This window comes from Podarcis muralis, chromosome 6, assembly GCF_964188315.1.
Source record: "Podarcis muralis chromosome 6, rPodMur119.hap1.1, whole genome shotgun sequence".
NCBI classification, from domain to species: domain Eukaryota; kingdom Metazoa; phylum Chordata; class Lepidosauria; order Squamata; family Lacertidae; genus Podarcis; species Podarcis muralis.
The window spans coordinates 90809040-90834444 of record NC_135660.1 but is presented as its reverse complement, the minus strand read 5'-3'; the positions used below and the strand labels follow the sequence as shown (position 1 = coordinate 90834444).

The 25405-nt window shown below is 43.2% G+C and overlaps 1 protein-coding gene across 2 annotated transcripts in view; it reads left to right on the top strand.

Moving 5' to 3' along the window:
* NSD2 (nuclear receptor binding SET domain protein 2) overlaps positions 1-25405 on the top strand; it is an 80195-nt gene that overhangs the window by 52664 nt on the left and 2126 nt on the right. For both annotated transcript variants that reach the window (XM_028728858.2, XM_028728860.2), the window contains 12 exons: positions 4309-4440; positions 5908-6031; positions 7697-7897; positions 9582-9761; positions 11985-12141; positions 12341-12546; positions 14890-14993; positions 16516-16785; positions 17919-18035; positions 19715-19856; positions 20487-20593; positions 24416-24620. In XM_028728858.2, coding sequence (XP_028584691.1) covers positions 4309-4440; positions 5908-6031; positions 7697-7897; positions 9582-9761; positions 11985-12141; positions 12341-12546; positions 14890-14993; positions 16516-16785; positions 17919-18035; positions 19715-19856; positions 20487-20593; positions 24416-24620 — 1945 coding nt within the window. The remainder of the gene's footprint in view (positions 1-4308; positions 4441-5907; positions 6032-7696; positions 7898-9581; positions 9762-11984; positions 12142-12340; positions 12547-14889; positions 14994-16515; positions 16786-17918; positions 18036-19714; positions 19857-20486; positions 20594-24415; positions 24621-25405) is intronic.

Below are 25405 nucleotides of genomic sequence, written 5' to 3'. Positions count from 1 at the left end.
CCAACCTAGCAGTTCGAAAGCACATCAAAAGTGCAAGTAGATAAATAGGTACCGCTCCAGCGGGAAGGTAAACGGCGTTTCCGTGCGCTGCTCTGGTTCGCCAGAAGCGGCTTAGTCATGCTGGCCATATGACCCGGAAGCTGTATGCCAGCTCCCTTGCCCAGTAAAGCGAGATGAGCGCCGCAACCCCAGAGTCGGTCACGACTGGACCTAATGGTCAGGGGTCCCTTTACCTTTTACATACAATACATTGCCATGGTAAGTGGGAGGTTACTAGATTGTGGGAAATTGTGGTCAAGCCAACTCAATCCAGACAAGGTTACAGTTGGTGCATCAGTTGAAGCTGCTAAAAGACACTTCAAGCTGCAGGTGCTACTTGAGCTTCCAACAACAGTGCTTTACTAAGTGGATGAATGAGCCAACAAGACATTGTTTTTATCTCGATTGGAACTTGGTTTATTCACCCTTATCTAGCCAGTTCATCCAACCAACCCATGCCCAAGCTCTGCTTCAGGAGAACCGCAGCATTTCCAGCATCTGATGAAAGAGAGAGATTAAAGTTGAGTGTCATTTGGATACTGGTGGCACCTCAGAACAGATCTCTAGAGACCTAGTATTTCATGTAGATGCTAAACAGCATGGGTAAAAGAACAGAACCCTGCTGAACATCAAAGCACTACTGCCAGGGGATCCAGCAATAACCCCCCAGCACTGTCTTCTGGAAATGCCTATCCCAAAAGGAGCAGAACCATCAAGCAGCGCCTCCTGTCTCCCAGACATAATGTAGAAAGCTATATACAGAAGGCTGGTTGTATCAAAAGCCACTGAGAGGTCCAGGAGAATCAATAAGGAAGCAGCCCTCTCGTCTTTTTCTCAACAAAGGTCATGCCAAGCATAGTTTCTGCCCCAAAACTAGCCCTGAAACCCAACTAAAAATCCCCAAAGTGAGATTAGTGTAATCCAAATCTTTTTATTACTGTTGTACCGATATTTTGACCTCCTTGGCCAGGAAGGGAATGTTCACCACTGACTTATAGGCTAGATTTCTTCAGGGGCAATATAATAATGGCTTATTTTAAAGAAGCTGAGACTGCTGCCTCCATCAGACATTTACAGCCCTCGTGGACCGACTCCCTGCTAGACAAAATAAGCAATGGATGGCAAGAGTCAAGTATACAAGTGATTGACCAGACTCGCCCAGGCACCTTGTCCACTTCCTCAAGCTCCGATAACTCAGAGGTCATTCCACAAAACCAGATCAGACACTTCCACGATTGACGCTGCTTTAATTGTGGAGCCCAAGTCTTGACGGATATAGACGACTATCCTCGGAGCTTCTTGCAAATGCAGCGCATTTTTCTACCGTTGGTTCTGCTATCTCTTCCCTGGGCCATATTTCAAAAGGTCCCACACCACATTGGAAAGCTCCTCCGGACAACACTGAAAGGGTGCAATTGGGGGGGGGGAACTGTTTCTACACTTCCATCACTAACTCGGTGTGGACTGATAATAGTCTCTCACTTCGGCCAGACTGTCGTGAGCCTTTTCCCACTTGTGACCCCGCTGTATTCCTGCTTTCTTCATTGCCCTCAGTTCTGGTGTGTACCAAGATGTTGCGTGGATTCTGCTCAGCAAAAGTGGGCACTCTGGAGCAATCAATGGCAACCACCCAATTAATCCCTGAGGGCCACTAGGGTTTCAGCAGCTATTCCAACCATAGCTGCCAAAAAATATTCCAGAGCCCTTAGGAATTTCTCAGTCTTTGGGAGGTGGGCCCCATTTCACAAGGCTCCCCCAACTCTGCAGAGGGATAAAATCAAGAAAAGCCTGAAACACATTCCATTATATGTGGAAACGTACTGGAAAAGTGGATATAAATTGTGTAAATAAATAAAGTTAACTTGTTTGTTTGTTTATTTTTATTTTTATTTTTTGTAATTTATATTCTAGACCTTTATATCTCCAGTGTGTTTGACAGTGCAATTTAAAATAATGATGACAACAAATAACAAACTAAATAACGATGTATGTAATTTTTATTTCTTAATTATATTTAGTGGTAGTACGGCTGTATTGTTTTTTGTAACATAAAATCATTCAATAAAAATTATTTTAAAAAATAATGATGATGATGACAAAGCATACAAACTAATATAGGAAACTGGAACAATGTAAGCATTTTGGTGGGACAAAATTTTGGAGCCGGCTTGGAGGAATTAAAACCCTTGACCTTCTTGGTTGAGACTAGCTATTAACCCAGTTACTGATATTGTTGTCTGCTTGTGTTTATGTATGTTAATTTAAGCATTTATATCCTACCCTCTTGATGGAAAAGACCATTTAGGACAGCTTATAACATTTAAAATCACATTTTCATAAAAACAATAAGAAAGAGGAACAGCAGTTAAAACCGAACACAAATACATTATCTGCCGTGTACAATGAACTGGAGAGAGTGCTTTTTAGTGTGTTAGCTAATATGCAGCAGATTTAGCAAATAATTTTGGTAGTTCACAATAATACTGTGCAAGAGAATTCCTAGAATTTTTAGGGTTATGTAGATTTTGTACTTGTCGAATAACCACAAAGAAAATCTGAATTCTGCAGTTTGTAAGTATGTATGTTAAGGATATCACTCTCAGTGAAGGAGAGCGTCCTATATCAGGTAGCATATCTGGCCCACTGGCCCATTCAATTTTTCTTCTGGGGAAAAAGTGCCTCTTTAGTTAATGTGCTGTCCTCTGAGAGAAAGCTCTTCGTAAGCTCTGAAAACCGTATTATGAACTCTCTATCAGTTTCTACACTTGCATGTTGGAATCACATTGTATATGCAGCCAGGTTGTAAGTTTACATTTAGCTAAATTTCATGATCTCAAATTTAACTGTCTGGATTTATGTCTTAGCATTTATTTCTCCCGAGCGCCATCAACTGACTCTTAACGCTTCTTTGGCTTCCCCTCTCACTTTCCATTTCCTTATTGATAACACCTTGTTACCTTGGCTCAGAACCAGATTCTATCGTGGTCCACTGATATTTCACTGGATATTGTTCTGTGCTGTTGGCAGAGATTCTGAAGCACTGCTAAATCTACAAGGGGATTTATTGGAGAACCACAGAGCCGTTCAACAGACAGGCCCCTCTTGGAACTTTTCTCTCTTCCAATTTCTAGTTTCTAACCTTTAAAGCCGTATACGGCCTAGGACCCTTGTGCCTACAGGACCGCCTCTCCTGGTATGCCCCACGGAGGAACTTACGGTCTTCAAATAAAAACATCTCTGTCATCCCAGGCCACAGAGAGGCTAGGTTGGCCTCAACTAGAGCCAGGGCTTTTTCGGCTGTGGCTCCAATCTGGTGGAACGCTCTGTCACAAGAGACCAGGGCCCTGCAGGACTTGACATCTTTCCACAGGGCCTGCAAGACGGAGCTGTTCTGCCAGGCCTTTGGTCGGGGTTCAGTCTGACTCCCTCTCCCCTTTCATAAGAACTTGCATGAAAGTGGCCTCCCAATTTTTCTCACAGGCCCATATAAGTTCAGCACAAACAGTTGGGCCTGGTGAGCATTTAAGGTCCCCAACCCTAATCTGCGGGTTGCCATCCGATTGGATTTTATTCTGATCTGATTTGAGGATGTATTTGAATTGATTGTCTGATTTTATGTTAATGTATTATACATTTGATGTTAGCCGCTCTGAGCCCGGCTTTGGCTGGGGAGGGCGGCATATAAATAAAATATATTTAATAACAGCAGCAGCAACAACAACAACAGCAACAACAGTAATGATGGATTGAATCCAAGAATAGGTTTTTCCTGCTCCATTCTAAGTACTCTTAGACAGCCTATCCACTAGGAAGCACCCATGTCAGAATCGGAAACATTTCACTCACTGAATATTTGACAGATGTTCCATTGAAATGTCATAAATGCTTTTTCTTTTTAGGACCATTTCCCTTTTGCTTATAGTAGAGCCTATTCGATAACAGTGGGCCACGCACACTCATACTTGCAGGGGTCTTCTGTCACACAAAAAAGGAGTTTGTTGAATGAGAATGTAAGAAAGTTTGGGCAGGATTCACCTTACACACCCCATCAGAGGAAGCCCTGTGCCGGGACTTGCACTTGCAAAATGGGGCGTTCCCCTCTCTCATGCCCCCCGACTGGCTCTGGGGAGGTTGGGGGAACCCTTAGAACAGCGTGGGGGGCAGGGAGGGGAAGAGGGGATTGTTGCATCTGGCAAGCTGCAGTGCTTGCGCAGACAGTATTTGGAAGAATGTGGCATTGAATCCCACCTTTTATTAATTCTCCTTTAGATTTCAGACAGTCAAGGAGACGAGAGGTCAGAGTCTCCTTATGAAAGTGCAGATGAAGGTCTTGCAGAAGCCTCTCTGTCATACAAGAAGTCTGACCGTGGAGGAGCAACAAGGAAAGAATACGTTTGTCAGGTAAGGGAGACATTTTGTTTGAGTAGGCGACAGGCTGCTGTTTTATTTACAGTCGTACCTTGGAAGTCAAACAGCTTTGGGAAATGATTTATAATGAATTGAAGAAAGTATTGAAATATACCGTATTTTTTGCTCTATAAGACTCGATTTATAATGAATTGAAGAAAGTATTGAAATATACCGTATTTTTTGCTCTATGACTCACTTTTTCCCTCCTAAAAAGTAAGGGGAAATGTGTGTGCGTCTTATGGAGCGAATGCAGGCTGCGCATCTATCCCAGAAGCCAGAATAGCAAGAGGGATCACTGCTTTCGCTGCGCAGCGATCCCTCTTGCTGTTCTGGCTTCTGGGATTCAGAATTTTTTTTTTCTTGTTTTCCTTCTCCAAAAACTAGGTGCGTCTTATGGTCTGTTGTGTCTTATAGAGCGAAAAATACGGTACATTTGTAAAGAAACCAGAAGCGTTTTTACTAGGAATAATAGGTAATGAGATAGATAAGAAAGATAGGAAGATATTTTTATATGCAGTGTCAGCAGCAAGAAATTTGATGGCCCAGAAGTGGAAACAAGAAGAGTTACCTACGATTGAAGAATGGAGAATGAAAATGATGGATTATGCGGAACTCAATAGACTAACAGGAAGGACCCGGAACCGACGTGATCAAAGATTTACAGAAGATTGGATGAAATTTATTGAATATATGCAAAAATTAAGTGATAATCAGATAACGTTTGTAAGTTTTAACGAAGCTCTGTGAAGAGAAAGGTAGGAATATTGTTAGATTGTAAAAAATTAATTAATAATATGGTGGTGTAATTTAAATTTAAGAACTGTGGAGAAAGTAAGTACTAGGAAGGTTTTTCAGGCGGGAGGAGGGAAGTCAATAAGGAGGAATTTGGATGTAAAAAAGATGTTTTGGGTGTATAATTTGTTATGGAAAAAGAATAAAAAATATATTATATATAAAAAAAGGAAGTCAAACAGCTTAGTTCCTGAATGTTTTGCCTCCCAAACGTTGCAAACCTGGAAATGACTGTTCCGGTTTTCAAACTATTTTTGGAAGCTAAACGTTCGGCGGGGCTTCCATGGCTTCCTGCAGCCAATCAGAAGCCGCGCTTTGGTTTCTGAACGTTTTGGAAGCTGAACGGACTTCCGAAACGGATTCTGTTTGACTTCCGAGGTACGACTGTACTCTGAAGTGATCTCAGTAACATGCACTGCTCTGTAGGCATAAATAGAATTGGGCAAGATTTTAATTGCTCTCACCGAAGGATCAAAAAGGTTGTTAATGAGTGGAGAGAGGAGGGTTTTCCTGTTCCTTTGCTCATACATACAGGATTGAAATTGTGGAATAGAAACGTGATTTTAAATATGTCATAAAACTCAGAAAGGTAGCTGAGAAGGACAGAAACAGTTCATCAGTATCCTGTACCCTTTTTCAACTCTTTAACTTTTCTTCTTCTCATAGCTCTGTGAAAAGCCTGGAGACTTGCTGCTCTGTGAAGGACGGTGTTTTGGTGCTTTTCATGCAAGATGCACCGGGTTCTCTGGAAAGGCCTCGGAACACTTTATTTGCAGCGAATGCTCTTCAGGCAAGTCTTCGCTCATGCATGCCAGCAATATTTGCATATTTCGCTTGAAGAAATTGTTATCTTTTAATGCCATGCTCAGCTGGAGGATAAGATTTCCATTATCAAGTTCATTCTAAGTTTTTTTTTCCCCTCCTGCAAAAAACCTTTCTTATTTGGGATTGGGAAGGCTTTCCTCTGGTTTTCTCGGCTAGTGATCTGAAAGAGCTTTGCCTTCTCTTGCAAGTTTAGGACTTGGTTGAATTGCATGGGTAATCAGGAACAAATTGCTCAGTAAACATTCCTTGCGGTGTTACTTTTTTCTGCTTGTGGCGCTTCTGTGATGGATTGTGTGAACCTGCCTGTGGAAATGTACAGTGGTCCCTTGGTTCTCAAACTTAATCCATTCCAGAAGTCCGTTCCAAAACCAAAGCGTTCCAAAAACAAGGCGCATTTTCCCGTAGAAATTTATGCAAAGTGGATTCATCCGTTCCAGACTTTGAAAAGCAACCCCTAAAACAGCAACTTAACATGAATTTTGCTATGTAACAAGACCATTGATCCATAAAATGAAAGCAAGAAACAATGTACTGCAGTCACATAATCAATCAGTAGTTGAACTGGGTTCCACACAGTCACACACACACACAAAAAGAGCCGCAAAAATAAAAATGCAAAATAAATAGCAAAAACGGGCAGACCTCGGTGTAACACTCAAAACGGAAGTGTGGCACTCAAAACAGAAGCGTAACACTCAAAATGGAGCACGTTTGGCTTCTGGGTTTGCAGAGTTTGGGTTCCAAGTTGTTCAAGTAACAAGGCGTTTGAGAACCAAGGTACCACTGTATACAGAGGCAGTGTGTCTCTGTTGTTGTTGCTGGGAATCACAAGTGGAAAGTGCACTGTTGCAGTCATCTCCTGCTTGCGGACTTCCCTTTGGCCTCTGGTTGGCCACTGTGAGAACAGGACATTGGACTAGAACAGCTTTTCATGTCAGTCCAGCAGGCCTCTTTTTAAATTATTAGAATATCACATCTCTCTCTTTTCAGGTGTTGTGTTCCTTTCTTTATTACGGTGCTAAACACATTTTCAGTTTGGGATACAAAACCTGCCTAAACCCCTGAGACATTTTAGATGTTCTAGAATCTGAATATACTTTTGGAAAGCTATAATTTAAGGTAGATGTTTGCCCTGATCAGGGTTACGGCCTGTCTTCTCTCATAATGGCTTTCATAGGGATTGGATTCATTTGCCTTTGGGGGGGGCGTGTCAGAAAGTGCTTGTACTTCATGTTGTATATAATATTGGGAATGTTTTTATCTGTAAGAAATTGAGCCCCGCTTGCACATTATGGCAGGGCAATGAAATGTAAGAAAATTTAAGATACAGGTAGCTTACTGATGTATAAATAGTGCATCTGCTGAAAAAATGTGGCTGATAAAAGATGGAAACTCTGGCTTCCCTGATAGAGGCATTTAGGATCATGGTCTTAAATATTCATAGGAGATGCATTAGTGAAGAAGTACATGTGAAAACTAATCAGTCACAATGTTTATTAAGTGTGGTGGCGGCTTTTTAATTTAGAAACTTCAGTTTCTGATGTTTTAATTAATTACCAGTAGAAGTAAGGTGTTTTGTATGTCTTTAGAGTTTAAAAATATTCAACTTGTTTTTAATTCTTTTTACTAGGCGTTCACACATGTTTTGTGTGTAAAGAGAAAAAATCAGTCGTGAAACGCTGTATTGTATCCCACTGCGGAAAATTCTACCACGAAGCTTGCGTGAAAAAGTTTCGCCTCACGGTGTTTGAGAACAGGGGTTTCCGATGCCCTCTCCACAGTTGTGCGAACTGTCACGTTGCTAACCCTTCAAATCCCAAAGTATCCAAAGGTATTTATTTTCTGTTACTTCCCCCACCTTACATATTTAGAGTACTGTCGCAGAGGTGATTCACACACCATGTTATCCACAGCCTAGATGCTACTGCCGTTTGTCATGTGAACACTCACCGAAAAGCATGAAGAGCTTCCATGCCAGCAGCAGAAGCTCTCAGAAATAACTAGTACTAGGATAAAACTACATATACAGTGGAACCTCTCCTTACAGACGTAATCAGTTCCGGAGGTTTGGCCGTAAGTCGATCCGGGGCGCTAGTAGAAGTGCCGCTGTGCGCAGACGCATTTGGTGGCAGCTGCTTCTGTGCGTGCGCAAATGGCAGAAGTACCGCATTTTTTGCTCTATAAGACTTACTTTTTCCCTCCTAAAAAGTAAGGGGAAATGTGTGTGCCTCTTATGGAGCGAATGCAGGCTGCACAGCTATCACAGAAGCCAGAACAGCAAGAGGGATTGCTGCTTTCACTGCGCAGCGATCCCTCTTGCTGTTCTGGCTTCTGAGATTCAGAATATTTTTTTTCTTGTTTTCCTCCTCCAAAAACCAGGTGCGTCTTATGGTCTGGTGCATCTTATAGAGCGAAAAACACGGTATTTACTTCCGGGTTTGCCATGGTCGCAACTTGGATTGGGCCCAAGTAGAGGCGGTCATAAGTAGGGGTTCTACTGTATTGGGAATTTCCACATGGCCATTAAGAATGAAGCCAGGATGTGGATAAGTCTTGTTTTGTCGAATGAATATCATCGGAATGAGTTCTTTGCTATAAAACAGAAGCTGAGTGTCCAATCTTCCCCTACACACAGAGGGGAACCCAGAGGCGCCTGATGCTCGTCGCTGCTCATTGTATTAGCACCCCATGGTTTGGGAGGATTGTCAGAACTGAACCATTATATTTAGATATTACTTAAAGAGCATTATTTACATGGTCTAGTCACACAGGTTGGGGCTGGTGTCCTGATGGGACTTTTCTGTCCCATAACTGATTGCTGTGAACAGTTTATTGATGGACAGGACACTGTGAGGATGATGGGCATAAAATGGGGGAGGAGATGGTTGTAAAAAGGCTGAAGGAAGAGCGAAAATAATTTTCTTTTTATATATATACATATATAATTTTTTATTAGTGTGTGTTTTTTTTACATACCATTTTCAACAGTAATTAAATATACTTTTACATCTTATTCAAATTTTTGACTTCCATCAATCCTGTCTGAAAATTTTCCAATCTAATCTCTCAGTATGCATTTCTTTTCTTCCCTATTACATTTCAAACTCATAACCGATATCCTACTTCAGCTACAGTACCCTAAAGCCCAGACCTTAGTGCTTGCTTGTTGATACGGTTGTCTTAGGGTGGGCCATTGAAATCCCTGTGCCAGAGCAGCCTTACTCGCCAAAAGGCTGCTCCTCTTTTAGTTGGGGTAGACTTGGGAGCAGGGAAGGCAAAGGAGGTTCTTGCTTTTGCTCATTCGGTGCAGATCAGTGCAAATTAAGATTGAGTGCTGTCCAAGTGCAGTGGGACTGCAGCGTAAGATTTCCCATGCGAACCGTGGCCATTGGCAATGAAATTTCCCACTGATTCCCCAACATTTTCAGTCAATCTTCTTAAAGGGTGATGCACGTGTATTTTTTATTTATTTTATTTTATTTTATTTTATTTTATTTTATTTTTGTTTCCGCCAGGCAAAATGGTGCGTTGCGTCCGCTGCCCTGTAGCTTACCATGCTGGAGACGGTTGCGTTGCTGCAGGGTGCTCAGTGATCACTTCCAGCAGCATAGTTTGCACCAACCACTTCATTGCCACTAAAGGGAAGAGTCATCACGCGCATGTCAATGTAAGCTGGTGCTTTGTATGCTCGAAAGGTAAATAAAGGAGTGTCTTAATTTTTTTCTTACAAAAGTAATGGGCATTTAAATTTCACTGTTTTGAAAAGATATTGAACGTACAGTGGTGCCCCGCAAGACGAATGCCTCGCAAGACGAAAAACTCGCTAGACGAAAGAGTTTTCCGTTTTTTGAGGTGCTTCGCAAGACGAATTTCCCTATGGGCTTGCTTCACAAGACGAAATGACTTGCGAGTTCTTGCGAGTTTGTTTCCTTTTTCTTAAAGCCGCTAAGCCGCTAATAGCCGTGCTTCGCAAGACGAAAAAACCGCAAGACGAAGAGACTCGCGGAACGGATTAATTTCGTCTTGCAAGGCACCACTGCATTACTGCAGTAAGTTTTCTTTCCTTAAAGTTCGCTTATTATATTTAAACAACTTCCTTTGACGTTCCAAAATGTGTGTGTTGTGAGGGTGCGTGCGGGAAGACCGCATTTGGAACCCAGGAATTTGCACATTCCTGCATTGCAGGGGGTTGGTCACCCTAGGTCAGGCACGTCCAACCGGTAGATCGCGATCTACCGGTAGACCCCCGGCTCATTCTGGTAGATGGCAGGACCCTTATCAATCGTGGGATTAAATAAAGTTTACCAAAAGTTAACAAATAAAAGCTGAAGAACTCTGGGCAATCCTACCCCGAAAAAGCTCAGCAACTCTGAGTTCAACAACATTGGGCAATCCACCCACCCCACACACGCTCCTCCTCCCTCCAATGAGTCGATCACTGCCAGTTCTTTTATACTGAGAGTAGATCACAGTCTCTTGGGAGTTGGACGTGCCTGCACAAGGTGAAACTTCGGGTCGCTTCCGACTCTACAATTCTATGTCTAAATGTATCAGTGTGTGGAGCACTTGCAGTAAGGCACGCAGACACATGTCCCTTTATTACAGTGTTATTGAGGTTAGAGAGGGCATAATATATCCTCTTGGGACATATGTGGTGCTGTGGGTTAAACCACAGAGCCTAGGACTTGCCGATCAGAAGGTCGGCGGTTCGAATCCCCGCGACGGGGTGAGCTCGGTCCCTGCTCCTGCCCACCTAGCAGTTCAAAAGCACATCAAAGTGCAAGTAGATAAATAGATACCGCTCTAGCAGGAAGGTCAACGGCGTTTCCGTGCTCTGCTCTGATTTCGCCAGAAGCGGCTTAGTCATGCTGGCCACATGACCCGGAAGCTGTACGCCGGCTCCCTCGGCCAATAAAACAAGATGAGCGCTGCAACCCCAGAGTCGGTCTCGACTGGACCTAATGGTCAGGGGTCCCTTTACCTTTACCTAATATATCCTCTTAGAAGATAGTTTTGTCCTCAGTCTTTGCCATAGATTCTATAGAGTCCCTTCTCAGTATCTTCCTTGAGGGGACCAATGAATACAGTACTGGACAGTTAAGAAAACACCTGCCCATTGTCATGTGCACCAGGTATATGGCCTGGTTAATGCCTGTATAGGTGACTGTCTTAGAACCACATCTAAACTACATTGAGATATAAGTCTCAGGTGTCTTAATTGTTAGTTTTAGCTTATCATTTTTACATAATTTCTTTCACCGAGGTTGTGAATTTGTACAAAAATCCTTCACGTCCTGTCATTGGTTGGCTGACCATAATAAACACATGGTTAAAAATGCAAGCAACAAGGTTTGAGGATTGTAATTATTATTATTATTATTATTATTATTATTATTATTATTATTATTACCCCACCCATATGGCTGAGTTTCCCAAGCCACTCTGGGTGGCTCCCAACAGAGTAATAATAATAATAATAATAATAATAAAGCGATCAAACATTAAAAACATGTACTGGTGACAAATACATAAAGGTTTGCGGAACCTGCCTCTTTCCACAGACAAAAATGCATTTGTAAGAAATAGAACCATTCCTGTGACTGACCAGTTTTATTGGTAGCTCCTGCCTGCCTGCCACTGCCATGTGGCCCTTGGAAAGTTCCCCGTGAAGAGATGTGCCCCCTCCCCAGCTAGAAAAGGTGCTCCACCCCCTAGATTAGAAGTGCAACCTGTTCTGAACAAAGTTGCATTACCTGTGAGGGATCACGTTCACCGTTCGGAGGCATCCAGGAGGCCAGGTGTTCAGGCAGATCACTGTGTGTTGTCCCAGGCTCCCTTTCTCCTCCCGTTAGGTGACTTGTGCTGCCGACCGTTCAGCAAGTACATTGCTATTTAAATGTGGATTTCTTTTCTTGCAGGGGGAAGCCTTTTATGTTGTGAATCTTGCCCTGCAGCGTTTCACCCAGATTGTTTAAACATTGAAATGCCGGATGGAAGCTGGTACTGCAACGACTGCAAAGCAGGAAAGAAAATCCATTTTCAGGATATTATTTGGGTCAAGCTGGGAAACTACAGGTTTGGACTTCTAAAAATAGAATGACTATTTGAAGTGGCCTTTATTTTTATTAATGCATGCTTGTATCCCAACCTTTCCTTGAGCAGGAGGAATTCCTGTACGAGCCCATTCATGATGGGCCTGAGATTCAACAACCTTTTTTTGGTTTTCTTCAGAGAGAACAAGGTTCTCAAATTCTCCCTTCTTCTTTTGGGGCAGATGGTGGCCTGCAGAAGTCTGCCATCCCAAAAACGTCCCTCCAAATATCCAGAAAATGAAACATGAGATTGGAGAGTTTCCTGTCTTTTTCTTTGGCTCGAAAGACTATTACTGGACGCATCAGGCTCGCGTGTTTCCCTATATGGAAGGAGACAGGGGAAGTCGGTACCAGGGAATTAAAGGAATTGGAAAAGTCTTCAAAAATGGTATGGCTATTTAATCATTAAGCTAAAAACAGAGTACAGTTGTACTTTGGTTCTCAAACGAAATCCGTTCCGGAAGCCCGTTCAGGTTCCGAAACATTTGAAAACCGAGGCGCAGCTTCTCATTGGTTGCAAGAGCTTCTTGCACTCAGCAGAAGCCATGTCACATGTTTGGGTTCCAAAAAATGTTTAAAAACGGAAGCATTTACTTCTGGGTTTTCGGCGTACGAGAACCGAAATGTACGACAACAGAGGTGTTCGGGAACCGAGGTTCGACTCTACCATAGGTTCCAGCTCCCTGGGGACCTGGGTGCCCAGGCACCCACAAATTCCCCATGAAGGGGCCAGGTACCCCCAAATTTCTGTGCCAGGGTCATGCACCATGATTGCAGAGCCAAGCTGGCACTCCTGCAGAGTACTGTAATACAATGTGATAGTTGTTGTTGTTGTTTAGTTGTGTCTGACTCTTCGTGACCCCATGGACCAGAGCACGCCAGGCCCTCCTGTCTTCCACTGCCTCCCACAGTTTGCTCAAACTCATGCTGGTAGCTTTGAGAACACTGTCCAATCATCTCGTCCTCTGTCGTCCCCTTCTCCTTGTGCCCTCCATCTTTCCCAACATCAGGGTCTTTTCCAGGGAGTCTTCTCTTATGAGGTGGCCAAAGTACTGGGGCCTCAGTTTCACGATCTGTCCTTCCAGTGAGCACTCAGGGCTGATTTCCTTGAGAATGGAGAGGTTTGATCTTCTTGCAGTCCATGGGACTCTCAAGAGTCTCCTCCAGCATCATAATTCAAAAGCATCAGTTCTTTGGCGATCAGCCTTCTTGATGGTCCAGCTTTCACTTCCATACATCACTACTGGGAAAACCATAGCTTTAACTATACGAACCTTTGTGGGCAAGGTGATGTCTCTGCTTTTTAAAATGCTGTCTAGTGATAGTACCATTTTTAAAATAAAACACCATTGCACTTCAGCCATGAACCACAATGCTATAAATGGATTGAGGCTGCATTTTAACTCTCTTTGTTTCTGCTTGCATTGCATTTGAAGAAACTTGTCAACTTGCTTTTCACCCAAAGAGATGGGTATATTTATTTTAGAAATGGTATTAACAGGGGTTATCTTTTAAAAAGAGAGAGAGAGAGAGAACGTAACTGCAACTGTGGCCTTCAGCAGATCCAGCAGTGGAGAAACAAGAATGAGCAGAGATGATCAGAAGATGCTTTGAAACACTATATTCCCCAGAAACCTGTCAGATCTTCTATAGTGTCACACAGTGGCTAGGTGACCTTAGTCCAGCCACTCTATTTTCAAGCCTCTGTATCTGTAATATAGTGATTACTGTTACAGATAGGCAGTCGTGTTGGTCTGCCATAGTCAAAACAAATTCATTCCAGTAGCACCTTAAAGACCAACTAAGTTAGTTCTTGGTATGAGCTTTCGTGTGTATCTGAAGAAGTGTGCATGCACACGAAAGCTCATACCAAGAACTAACTTAGTTGGTCTTTAAGGTGCTACTGGAAGGATTTTTTTTTGTTTTGACTATGGCAGACCAACACGGCTACCTATCTGTAACTGGAACTATGGAAGGCACCACATTGAGCCGCATGAAATGGAAGTCCATCAACTGTGTATCTAAAGAAGTGTGCATGCACATGAAAGCTCATACCAAGAACTAACTTAGTTGGTCTTTAAGGTGCTACTGGAAGGAATTTTTTTATAGTGATTACTGACCTGCTTTACAAGCTTGTAAGGGTCACTGAGATAATGCATGTAATGCAATTTGAATAATTGAAAGCACTGTAAACACTAAGGATGTCAGAAATTTTCTGAAGGTGCAGATCCCTACTTCCAGACTAATATCTTGTCTTTCAAGCAGTTAAATGATGTGTTTACGGTCACTGTATGGAGAAGTCTTACTGTGGTTCATTTGTATATTCTGTTTACTCATTTCAAGTATTAGATTTTACTATTACGTTGTATGTTTTTAGGCTGCGTTGTAAATTGCTGTAGGAACTCTTGAAGGGGTGGTGGGATAATGGGCAAATACATAAATATATTACATAAAAGAGTCTTGGGCATTGATTTTCTACTTCCTAAAAGTCCTCATAGTGGAGTTTCTTTAATTTGAAACATGGCATTTAACATTGGTGTCAACCCTAAAGATAATATGAAGTGCTGCTGGATCAAACAATTGAGGTACAAATATCCAAGCACTTCCCTCAAATCCTGTGAGTGGGCATGTTCATAATCTCTGCCTGCGCATTATACGTTAGAGGGTAGGGTATGTTCATGTGGATAAAATATTTGTTCCTACAATTCATGCAAATAGTTTATTTTTAAAGCTTTGCAAGAAGCTGAATCCCGCTTCCGAGAGATAAAGTTCCAACGGGAAGCCAAAGAAACGCAGGAAAATGAGCGCAAACCTCCCCCTTACAAACACATCAAGGTAAGGTGCTTGAGGGCAGGTGCTGTTCATTTGATCCACCCTGGAAGCTTAGTTCACCTGTTCTTTAGGGCAGGATCCTAACATGCAGCCCATTGCTGTGTCCCAAGACCTTTTGAACTGGGACCAATGGGAACATTTTTCAAGCCCTTGTTGTTCACAGTTGACCTGAATATGGCACTTTGAAGAGCCTTGCATCAGTCATAAGGCTGAAGAAATAAAAGGCAGTTCTTCGGTTCCCTTACCCGTCTAGTTTGGAAAGACAACAAGTTCATAGATAAATCAAGGGTTTTAATCCCATTGGAATATTAGAGAAGAATATATAAACCTGTTGGTAATTAAAATCCACATTTGAACGGAGGTGGAACAAACCAAATCCTTACCCAAAACAATATTATTGAGGAATGGTTTCTCTCCTGCTATTTAAGAATAAATAAAGTGATGTTGTCGGTAGCAGATATGTCTAGGATTGTGAAATTTAAAAATTATTACTGCACTGCCTGGGAATCTGGGGGGGGGGGGAATAGATGTGGTTTTTTATATGACTAGTTAATCTGTGAGTTTTAGGGTTGTTCACACACCCAATTTAAGGCTCTAATCTGTCCCTCACCTGGGGCAGGGCCTCACCTTGCCCTAAATCAGTTTGTGTCTGGGGGATGCTAATATTAATTATGGTTTATTTGGTCCATCTTGATTCAACATGTTATCTGGCATCCAAACCTAGGCAAAGATTGCTGCCTGTCCCTCAGGAACCATTGTCCTGAGTTGGGTGACATTAACTTCAAAAGCATCCACGCTGGTTCTGGTTGTAAATGTCGCACCAAATTGGACAAAGTCATGTCAAACTGGGTGGAAAAACCTTCAGCGGCATACAAATCAGCACAGTTTGGACACTTAAAGCAAAGTCACGCCAATGTCATGTTTCAGTCCGCCATCTTGATTCAAAATGGCACCTAGTATCCAAACATAAAGACTGCTGGTTCTCCCTCAAGGATCCTTGTGCTGAGCCAAGGGACAATATTTTCAGTGGCATCTGAATTGGTGTGTGTTGGAACTATCAAGCCAAACTGGGAGACGGTATCGTCAGAGCTGGCCAAATTGGTGCAGGTTGGGTTCATTATGCCAGATTTGGCAGTGTAGTGCCAAAAGGGGGCTATGATATCTTCAGAGGCATCCGGGCTGGCACCGTTTTAATCAGGCAAAGTCACATTTCAGACCTACAGGTTAATTTGAACCGCTAGCCAGCACCAATGAAAAGTGCTTCTCCCACCTGAGGAACATTCATGCCAAGTTTGAAATTTAAACACTTTAGTCCTGTCACACCAAAAATCAGGCAAGGTCATATTTCGGAGCGCCATGTTGATTGATGATTGCCTGAAACGGAATTGACTGCTGCTTCCAAGATTAGTTGGGGGGTGGGTGTGTGAATTTTAGTGATTAAATGAGTTGGAATATAGATTGCCTTTTTGAGAAATAATAGCCAATAACTGCTTCATTGTTGTTGTTTTTTTAATATGTTATTCAGGTAAATAAGCCTTTTGGAAAAGTTCAGATTTACACTGCTGACATTTCTGAGATTCCCAAATGCAATTGCAAACCCTCTGATGAGAACCCCTGTGGTTTAGATTCAGAGTGTCTAAATCGGATGCTAATGTATGAATGCCACCCACAAGTCTGTCCGGCCGGAGAGCGCTGCCAAAACCAGTGTTTCACCAAGCGCCAGTATCCTGAAACGAAGATCATCAAGACTGATGGCAAAGGATGGGGTTTGGTTGCAAAGCGAGACATTAAAAAGGTAGGCGTTAAATGAGTTGGGTCCATTCATGGGAGCATCTTGTGATGCTCAAGATGAACAAGAAGAATTCTTCCCTCTACACGTAGCACTGGGTTCTCTTATTTTGCTTCCTCTAGGGCCACCTTCCCAAACTAGTGCCCCTCAGATATCTTGGACTCCATCATCCATGGATTGATGGGAGTTGTGATACAGAACATCTAGGGGACACGAGGTCTAGAAAGGATTATCTAAGAGCATCAGTGGTTGCCATAGGCCCCAAAATGGGCTTTTTATGTGGTAACTCCCTGTTTATGGAATGTTCTCCCAGGGAGGTTCATTTGGTGCCATTAAACACCTTTAGGAGCCATGTGAAAACATTCCTCTTCAACCAGGCCTTTGACTGGTTTTTAATGTGTTTGGGGCAGGGGAGTTAATTGGTTTGGTTTGTTCTTGTTTTTTTCTTATGTGTTGTGTTTGTATCTTGTATTTTTATTTTACAAATCAATAAAATGAAATATATGGGAGCAATGATGGTTTAAGGAAAGAGAATGGTGGATAAAAAGGGAGATGAGGAGATGGAATAGACCAGTATTCCCCAACCTTGGGCCTCCAGCTGTTTTTGGACTACAATTCCCATCATCCTTGACCACTGGTCTTGCTAGCGAGGGATGATGGGAGTTGTAGTCCAAAAACAGTTGGAGGCCCAAGGTTGGGGAACACTGGAATAGACGATGTATGGATAAGACTCATTAGATTTATTTATTTTTTTAATCTCCCTGCTTCAAAAAGACCATGCATGATTTTGTTCTTTTGTGTTATGTTTTATGCTGTACTTTACATTTTGGTTTTCTACGATTCCTATTTTGATACGTTATTGTATATTATTGGGTGGCATGCTGTTAATAAATACAGTGGTACCTCTAGATAAGAATGGGATCCGTTCTGGAGCCCCGTTCGCATCTAGAAGCAAATATAACCAGCGACAGCACATCTGTACACTTTTCGTTGCTTCTGCGCACGCGCAAGCGGTGAAACCCGGAAGCAACACGCTCCATTACTTACGGGTTGTCGCAGAGCACAACTCGAACGCGCTCAACCCGAAGCATATTCAACCCGAGGTATGTCTGTAATAAATAAAATTATCTATTCCTCAGGGTGAGTTTGTGAATGAGTACGTTGGTGAGTTAATTGACGAAGAGGAATGCATGGCAAGAATCAAGTTTGCTCAGGAAAACGACATCACCCACTTTTATATGCTTACTATTGATAAGGTATAGTATTTTAAAATGTCTTGATTTGAATCTCATGGTTCACCTAGATAAAAGAAAAAACACAACTGCCGTAAACCACTGTGATCAGTGGCAGCAAAAGCTGCCTCAGGGTGCTTCTCAAACAGGAGTTTGTTGTGGAATTGGTGCTGCTCTTGTACACAAGCTATTCTCAAGGGGTCCCCCCCCTATTTTTCTTATGTATTTTGTGTGTGTTTTTGTATTGCAATCTTATGTTGTTTTTAAAAAATAATACTGAATTTCCATTTTAACACTCCAATAAAAACCACATTAAAACATTCCAAATTATAATACAATTTTAAAAAGCCAAATATCAATGCCAAATCATATGACTTTTGGGTGTTATCCCATGCTCTGAAGTTCGGGGAACTCCTGTGGAATTTTATGTTGTTAACTGCCCTGAGATCTATGGGTTTAAGGCAGTATACTACAGTGGTGCCTCTGGTTACAAACTTAATTCATTCCGGAGGTCCGTTCTTAACCTGAAACTGTTCTTAACCTGACGTACCACTTTAGCTAATGGGGCCTCCCACTGCCGGTGCACAATTTCTGTTCTCATCCTGAGGTCAAGTTCTTAACCTGAGGTACTACTTCCAGGTTAGCGGAGTCAGTAACCCAAGGTAAAGGTACCCCTGCCCGTACGGGCCTGTCTTGACAGACTCTAGGGTTGTGCGCCCATCTCACTCAAGAGGCCGGGGGCTAGCGCTGTCCGGAGACACTTCCGGGTCACGTGGCCAGCGTGACATCGCTGCTCTGGCGAGCCAGAGCACCGCTGAAGTAGCAGCTTACCTGAGGGTGTCAAGCTGTTTTGTAGGGGTGCCTGCCTCTTAGGCTACAGCAGGGGTCAGCAGACTTTCAGCAGGGGGCTGGTCCACTGTCCCTCAGACCTTGTAGGGGGCCGGACTATATTGAGGGTGTGTGTGAATGAATTCCTATGCCCCACAAATAACCCAGAGATGCATTTTAAATAAAAGCACACATTCTACTCACGTAAAAACACACAGATTCCTGGACCGTCCGCGGGCCGGATTGAGAAGGTGATTGGGCCAGATCCAGCCCCCGGGCCTTAGTTTGCCTACCCGTGGACTACAGCAATGCAGGATCTGATCCACCTAGCAAAGGAGACTTTAAATGTCTACACAGTAGATCTCCTAATATCCCCGATATTCTAGTATTTCCTTCAATACACATGAACTAACACACACCATCATTATAATTCTTCCTGCCAAATTCTCAGACCCTCCATCCCCAAGCAAAGCAATAGGTTGACTGCATTTTCATCTCCTGCTCTGTATAATTTTGAACGCTGTAGCATACAGGATTCAAAAACTATTAGTACACCGTTCTTACATTTATCTTTTAAGAATCTAATATTGAGTAGATTTATGCCGATTTTAGTTACGTGAAAGATACACAAATGAAGACTTCTTTTGAAAGATGCTTCCAGTGGCGCTGTTCCTGTATCTTTTTATAACCTGGGAAGATTCGGTAAATGTAGTACAGTTACAACTAGGGATACGTTGGGAGTCTGCCTGCCTATTTTAGCATTGTGTTGGCGTGAAGAGCTACAAGTTCAACTCGACATGTATGATTAGCTCTGCCGGAGCAACGTTTCTTTGCCGTTAAACCAAATCCCGTCTGGTTCTATTCCCAACTTTTAGGACCGCATAATTGACGCCGGACCCAAAGGAAATTATTCCCGGTTTATGAACCACAGCTGCCAACCAAATTGTGAGACTCTGAAATGGACTGTACATGGCGACACTCGTGTAGGACTGTTTGCTGTGTGTAGTATCCCGGCAGGTACATACGAACGTTAGGACGGCAGAATCGTTTTCCGCAGCTCAGAGCCTTGTGTAAAAAGTGTCCTCTGTAGTGTTCACAGGCTTCTTAATTTACTCCAGTGCCGGGACCAGTTCCGCATGTGTGGTGGACCTGCCTCGGTCACCAGAAGTGCACAGGGGATCCTGCTTCCCACAGCAGATCAAGCTTTGCTTTGGAACCGACGTAAATCACTTGCATGCCTTTTGATCTCCCCTCTCTCTCTGAATAGATCTTTTACAGTATACAAAATATTTCCTTTGAAATCAGTCAGTGTTTCCCAGAAACAGAGATAAAAAACTAAGGTCTTTTTAGCTGTACAATCACAACTTTCCTAAAATGTAAGGATGTGAAACTTGAAAATGTAAACATCAAAACGATATGGCACTGGGACACGAACAGGAGAAACAGGCCAGAGAAGAAAGGAATAGGTTGAAATACAATGTCAAAATCCTAATAACCATCGCATGGTTGTTCTTGCTTTTGTTGATCTTCAGTTCCCCTTTCCGTCTCTTATACTGTAGTTGCTCCTATATTGCCATGGGAGGGGGGTTTCCAGCGGAAAAGGTGTGAAGTTGCAGTGAAAAATCTATTTTGTTTTTTCTTACTCAGGGACAGAATTGACTTTTAATTACAATCTTGACTGTCTGGGCAATGAAAAAACGGTGTGTAAATGCGGTGCTCCAAACTGTAGTGGCTTTCTTGGAGACAGACCAAAGGTATGTATTATTATTACTGTATTTTTCACTCTATAACACGCACCCGACCATAACACACACATAGTTTTTAGAGGAGGAAAACAAGAAAAAAATATTCTAAACGAAACAGTGGATGAATGATTTTTGTGGTTCATGCTGTGGCCACAGACATGTGATCTGACAGTGAGTTTGGAGTAGCCCAATGCAAAAATCCTGAGGATCCATGTGGATCCGTGCTTTGTAACCACGTTTTAAGTGGGGAGGGAGGGAAAAGCACTCAAGGGACAAGGAGCATGCATAAGGTGGGTGGAGAAGGATGCTGCTAATAATGAAGAAGAGGGGTATAAGGAGAGAAGGCTCCTCTCCTCTCCAGCTTTGCTCCTTTAAAGCAAGCAGGCTCTGCTTTTCTCCCTCCTCCCCGCTCATCCCCGGCTTAGCGAGCTGAGTAGGGAGGAGAGAGGGACAAAGAGCCTGCTTGCTTTAAAGGAACCAACCGGACAGGAGCCGCTTACACTCGTGAGCGAAGGAAGGGGAACCATGGATCCTCTGCTCACGACTGCATCAGATCCCCCCACCACCCGTAGGCATTCCCTCCATAACACGCACAGACATTTCCCCTTACTTTCTAGGAGGAAAAAAGTGAGTGTTATGGTGCAAAAAATACGGTATTTATTATTCTTTTGTTGTTGTTGTTGTTAAATATATATGCTGCCCTTCATACGAAGATCACGGGGCAGTTTACAACGTGCAGAGTGAATAAATACAATGCATTCATGTTTTCGCTTAGTTTCTATTTCACCCACCCAAAGTTCTCAGGGTGACATATATGATATGTGGAAATTGGTGCTCAGCTAGGGCCAACACTCCCTACCTGAGTTCTTCTTAAGAAGCTGGGTTCCTCGGTCAGTGAAAATAAGAGAGAACAACCAGGCAAACCCCAAAGCCTTTTATCGTTTTATTTGTCGCAACAAAGATTCGACCTCTCTAAGGCAACGAGAAACCCAAGACAGAGGCTGTTCTGTCCGTTAAAGGTTTACACTTGGCGTGAAACAGCAAGAAGTCCCACCCACGAAAATGGGTAATCGAAGATAGGCCACCAAATTAGGACGGTTTACTGTGGGTCAGGGAGGTCAAATTATAATGTGTCAATCAAAGCGTCTGGAATTGGCAAGTCTTGGACCTTTTCAGACAGAATTTACATCCGGTGACATTACATACAGGCGACATTTAGAGCAGGCGACATGATCGGTACATACTAGATAGAAGATAGTTTGGGGAAACATAGCCCTACACCGTCGAAGGGACTCTGCCCAAATGCTTCTCCTGGAAGCTGTAGCCTGCGTGACTCTCCCTCTGGGTGGATTTGATTTAAATCACTAGTTAGTAAGACTTTGTTTAAATTTTTTTACAGAAGAACTCATTCTTGCTGGAATAATCTTAATATTTACAACCAGAGGAGGGTTTCATTTTTGGAAGAGTAAATTTTCAGAGTAGTTTTTACAGTTATATCAAAAATTGCTGATTTCGTTATACTATTAGAAATACATAGACAGATAATTATGAAATTATTGTGAGGTTTCATAAGTTAACTGTTTATATTTGGACAACTTTTTGCGGTACTTTATTGGAAGGAGAAAAATAATCATTTCCTTCATAGCAATTTAAACAATTTATTTAACTAAAGGAATAACATTGTAGCATATGTATCCGTGTTTGTTAACGGATGTGGTTAAACTTTTTTTTGTGGGGTTTTTTTAAAAAACAAAAACCAAAAAAACTTAAGACTGAGTTTTATCACACATGAAAAACTTAAAACAAATCCTTATTTCCTGATGAATAGCCTCTGGACTATAATGTAACTTAAATAGAAGGCTTATCTTTGGAAATACTTTTTAAAGCATTTTAAAAACCCGATTTAACTCCAATTTTAAAAAAGAAAAAGAAATCATTGATTTTTATTCACTCTGCTCTCCTTCCATAAGTCCCAAAGCGCAGAGAATTCCCAAAACTCAAGAGTGAGCTTATGATAGGTGCCAGTTGTTCACCGGGTGCTTTTTGGGTCTTTTCCCTAGTAGTACGTTTCTGCTTTCTGTGACCTTACCTGGTGGTGCTTAGATGCTAATCTGGGCTGGCTGGTCCCTACCAGTCCTTGGTTGGGCTAGTATGGAAACCAGCATTTTCTAAGTCCAAGCTGCTTAGAGAAGGTGGGAGATCTTCTTCAGCCCCCCTCATGGACACCCTGTCACATGCCAGTGGTGGGCAGGGCAAAAGGAGCGTCTCCACCCCCATTGTTCTGCCCGGACGCTGAGGTCCAGTGCCAAGGGCCTTCTGGCGGTTCCCTCGCTGCGAGAAGCCAAGTTACAGGGAACCAGGCAGAGGGCCTTCTCGGTAGTGGTACCCACCCTGTGGAACGCCCTCCCACCAGATGTCAAAGAGAACAACTACCACCAGACTTTTAGAAGACATCTTTAGGGAAGCTTTAACGTTTAGTAGACTGTTGTATTTTAATATTTTGTTGGAAGTCGCCCAGGGTGGCTGGGGAGACCCAGCCAGATGGGCAGGGTATAAATAAATTACAGTGGTGCCCCGCAAGACGAATGCCTCGCAAGATGAAAAACCCGCTAGACGAAAGGGTTTTCCGTTTCGGAGGCGCTTCGCAAGACAAATTTCCCTATGGGCTTGCTTCGCAAGACGAAAACGTCTTGCGAGTCTCGCCATTTCCCCCCCGCTTTCCCCCCCTTTTTCTAAGCCACTAAGCCATTAATAGCCTTTTAACAGCTTAGCCGCTAAGCCTTTAATAGCCGCTAAATCGCTAATAGCGCTAATCCGCTTAGCCGCTAATGGGCTTGCTTCGCAAGACGAAAAAACGGATTCTTTTCGTCTTGCGAGGCACCACTGTATTATTATTATTATTATTATTATTATTATTAAAAGGGGGCAGGCAAGCAAAATGTATTACCACAGTTCAAGAATGTAGCCTGTCTGGGCAAAGACAAGGAGGTGGCAGGGCTCAGGGGGGACTGGGCTGCAGAGCGCATGAAACTCAGCACAGAGTGACCTGCATTTGGGTCCCTGGGTCTGAGAGTCCCCATCCTTGGCTGAGCACTTTATATGTCATCAGATTTAGCAGCTACCTTGAAGGTCTGGTCTTGTAAATTCAATCCAGCCTACTCCCGGCCAAAGGCAAGCTGCCACATTTTCCGCAAACTTCAGAATGCCCTGCGCCGATCACATTGCCGTATTTGCCCACCCCCACCTCAGTTGCAGGACCCTATCGATATTTAACATCCAGTTCAAGAAAATGATACGAGCCTGCTGGACTGAACCAGTTGCCCACCTAAATGCTTATTGGAAAACTGCATACCAGCTCCAACGTGGATCTGGAACAGAAGCATTATGGCTGGTAGCTGATGGTAGCCCTTTCCTCCATGAATTTGTCTAATCCTCCTTTAAAGCCATCCAGGTTGGTGGCCATCACTGGCTCCCACGAGAGCACATTCCAGTCTTCCAATATTTAGCTTTGCCAGAGGTACATGAGTTCAAGTGTTACAAGAGAAAAACTTCACTGTGGCCACTTCCTCCATGTATTCTTTTATTAACTTCTGCCACTTCTTCCTCATCTAGTTTGTCAAACGCTGCTCAGAAATATAAAATATTTGAGAAAAGCGGCTGAACTGCTAGAGCGGTCCATTTCTAGCGGCTCTGGTTTGAGTCCAGCAACCTTTTCCTTTTTGCTCCAGATCTTTGCAGGCAGGTGTTCAAGGCTTGCAAGTATTGATTTCTGCAATTTCTCTTGGGAAGCTGTAACTCTGCAATGGTTTGCTTCTCATTCTTTTTTTAAAGAATTCGTCCTCTAATGCTTCGGAGGAGAAAGGAAAGAAAACCAAAAGAAGAGCAAGGAGACGCAAAACAAAGAACGAAGCAAGGAAAAAATCGGAGGATTACTGCTTCCGTTGCGGTGATGGAGGCCAGCTTGTATTATGCGACCGAAAATCTTGTACCAAGGCTTATCATCTCTCGTGCCTTGATTTGGTGAAACGCCCTTTTGGTGAGTAAAAGTGAAGGCATGACTTTATGGCCTGCTCCTCCTTGTCTTCCTTTTGAAAAGGACAAGGGGAAAGCTTAAGCAGCCTTTACTTTCACTTTCTTTTAAAACTGGCTTCTTCAACCACTACCCACCCTAGTCTGGACTTTATTGTTTGGTTTGAACAAGACACCTTCATAACACGTCGTTTGTGAGCCAGCCAGGGTGGTGCTGAAGTCCTTCTCCCAGGAAGATGGGGGGGGGGGCATGGGAGTCCAGGGCTCATGCCCTGCTCATACATGGCTTGCATTAGGTAAAGGTAAAGGGACCCCTGACCATTAGGTCCAGCCGTGGCCGACTGGGGTTGCGGCGCTCATCTCACTTTATTGACAGAGGGAGCCGGTGTACAGCTTCCGGGTCGTGTAGCCAGCAGGACTAAGCCGCTTCTGGCAAACCAGAGCAGCGCACGGAAACGCCATTTACCTTCCCGCCGGAGCGGTACCTATTTATCTATTTGCACTTTGACGTGCTTTTGAACTGCTAGGTTGGCAGGAGCAGGGACCGAGCAATGGGAGCTCACCCAGTCACGGGGGATTCGAACTGCCGGTCTTCTGATCGGCAAGTCCTAGGCTCTGTGGTTTAACCCACAGCGCCACCCGCGTGGTAAGGGAGATTAAAAACAGAAAAGGGATGGCAGAAAGAGGGGGAGAAAATGGACCTGTGGCCCCTGGCATACCTGCCCCCAAGGGAGTGCTCCACCATGGCACTGAAATGGTGTGTCCAGGATCCAAGTGAATTCCTAGAAATCA